The sequence below is a fragment of the Monopterus albus genome, unplaced genomic scaffold (genome assembly GCF_001952655.1).
Source record: "Monopterus albus unplaced genomic scaffold, M_albus_1.0 scaffold6.1, whole genome shotgun sequence".
NCBI classification, from domain to species: domain Eukaryota; kingdom Metazoa; phylum Chordata; class Actinopteri; order Synbranchiformes; family Synbranchidae; genus Monopterus; species Monopterus albus.
Genome location: NW_018127886.1, coordinates 6,745,896 through 6,747,610, shown reverse-complemented (window position 1 = coordinate 6,747,610; position 1,715 = coordinate 6,745,896). Strand labels below are relative to the sequence as shown.

Genomic DNA, 1,715 nt, shown 5'->3' with positions numbered 1-1,715 from the left:
TGTATTTATACATTGAAATGCCTGACTTATTTTACTTTTGGTCTAAAGGGAAGTAGATTAACTTTTGACCAGTATTAACCATGTCATTGTGTACATTCATTAGGGTCTAAATGAAATGTAGCCTGCTGCAATACCGTTCATGGCCTGTAGGTGGGACTCCAGCTTTCCAATCAGTGTCTGCACACCAAGGCAGATCTGGGAAGAAAACAACAAGGCAAATGTTTCGTGAGGTTCACCTCACCGTGGAAAATCCTAATAGTAAGTTTCTCCATGTATTATCTGATGATCATACAGGAAAGAGCAAGCCACCACTGATGCACATGAGAAATATGTTGAGGAACACTCACTCTGTTCTGGATTCTTCTGATGATGTACCCCTTGAAGTTGTCCACAAGAAGCTGGATGATCTCACTATTAACAAATGAAAATGCAGTGCTTATAACTTGACATCAAGATCACTCTCTGCATCTCCCCCTCCCTCTGTTCTACTGTACCTTGCTCCACCATAGAGTGCAATGTCCACATCTCCAATTTTAGCATTACAGCTGCCACTGCTGACGGACAGACGCCCTCCAGCATCCTTCCCCAGCTCCACTACAGAGGTCACATCCACCATGGATGCAGCCAAATCAAATGATCCACTCTGACTTCTGGAAATGCACAGTACAAACAAATCAGTGCATGGTGTTATTGGTAAAGAAAAAAATAAAGTGAGTCTTGACACTTTATCATTTAATTCTCTCTCTACAATGTTGTTAGGCAGAAAAAAAAGTGAGGATTATGTTGAATAAGCCTCTAGCCAGTGATGTTCCACACTAAAAAAATGAGTTAAATACAATCCATTGCCAGTGATGTCATGCCTTTAAAGAGACACTTCCTTAAATGACCCCAGATCAGCTATGAACAGAAATGCTCTTTTGAACCACACCCTCATTATGTACACTTCTCCATTACTACTGTCTAGTGCAAGTGTGTACCGTATACAATTAAATGATAATATTTAGAAGGAGCAAGTAATTATTTATGAATCTAATTTGATGTTTTTGTGTCTTCATAAAGTGGACAATCACATTGTCTCAGGTGTGTCTCTCTTTCCCAAATGGAAAAAGTGAGACACTACCACCAACCCTGACTGAACAGCTGTGGGGTTACTGCCTTTCTGATCAAGGGACAGCAGAGATTAGGAAAAACTCACATTATGCCATAGTCCATCATCCACCCTCCACTCAGTACAGCATTGAGGCCTGAGATGGACGCCTTGAATCCAGTGGCATCTGGATAGAACTGAACAGACGGCTCTGGAAGGTCCCACTTTACTATGCGGATGCTAAAACACATGGGAAGAAGAAGAAGATTTTAATAGGTGTGAGGACCTGACTAATGTAAACAGGTCTAATTATACTATTAAGGAATATACTGTGCTGTGGTAATGGTGCTCAGGATATGTAACTGGACAACTACAGAATTACTGACCATAGAGCTCAAATTGTGAGTATGACTGTGAGGAGGTCATCTTAAACTGGGATAGTATTTTATAGTTTGAAATGGAAAAGTAATCCTACCCTGTTAGAGTGTAGTCTACGCTGCCAAAAATGCTGATGTCAATTTCACCAGTGATGTCAGGGAGAGTGATAAGATCCAGCTCCTTCTGAATCCAGTCTGTAACTGCATGCTTTCCTGAGACAACACAGGCATAAATTGTTGCGGATGAAACA

General features: G+C 40.9%; 1 protein-coding gene across 1 annotated transcript in view; it reads right to left on the bottom strand.

Moving 5' to 3' along the window:
- Positions 1 to 1,715, bottom strand: part of bpifcl (BPI fold containing family C, like) — a 16,127-nt gene that overhangs the window by 9,761 nt on the left and 4,651 nt on the right. The window contains exons 3-5 of the mRNA XM_020615785.1: positions 1,563 to 1,677; positions 1,196 to 1,327; positions 495 to 650 (exon numbers count right to left, since the gene is read on the bottom strand). Of these exons, the coding sequence (XP_020471441.1) occupies positions 495 to 650; positions 1,196 to 1,327; positions 1,563 to 1,677 (403 nt within the window). The remainder of the gene's footprint in view (positions 1 to 494; positions 651 to 1,195; positions 1,328 to 1,562; positions 1,678 to 1,715) is intronic.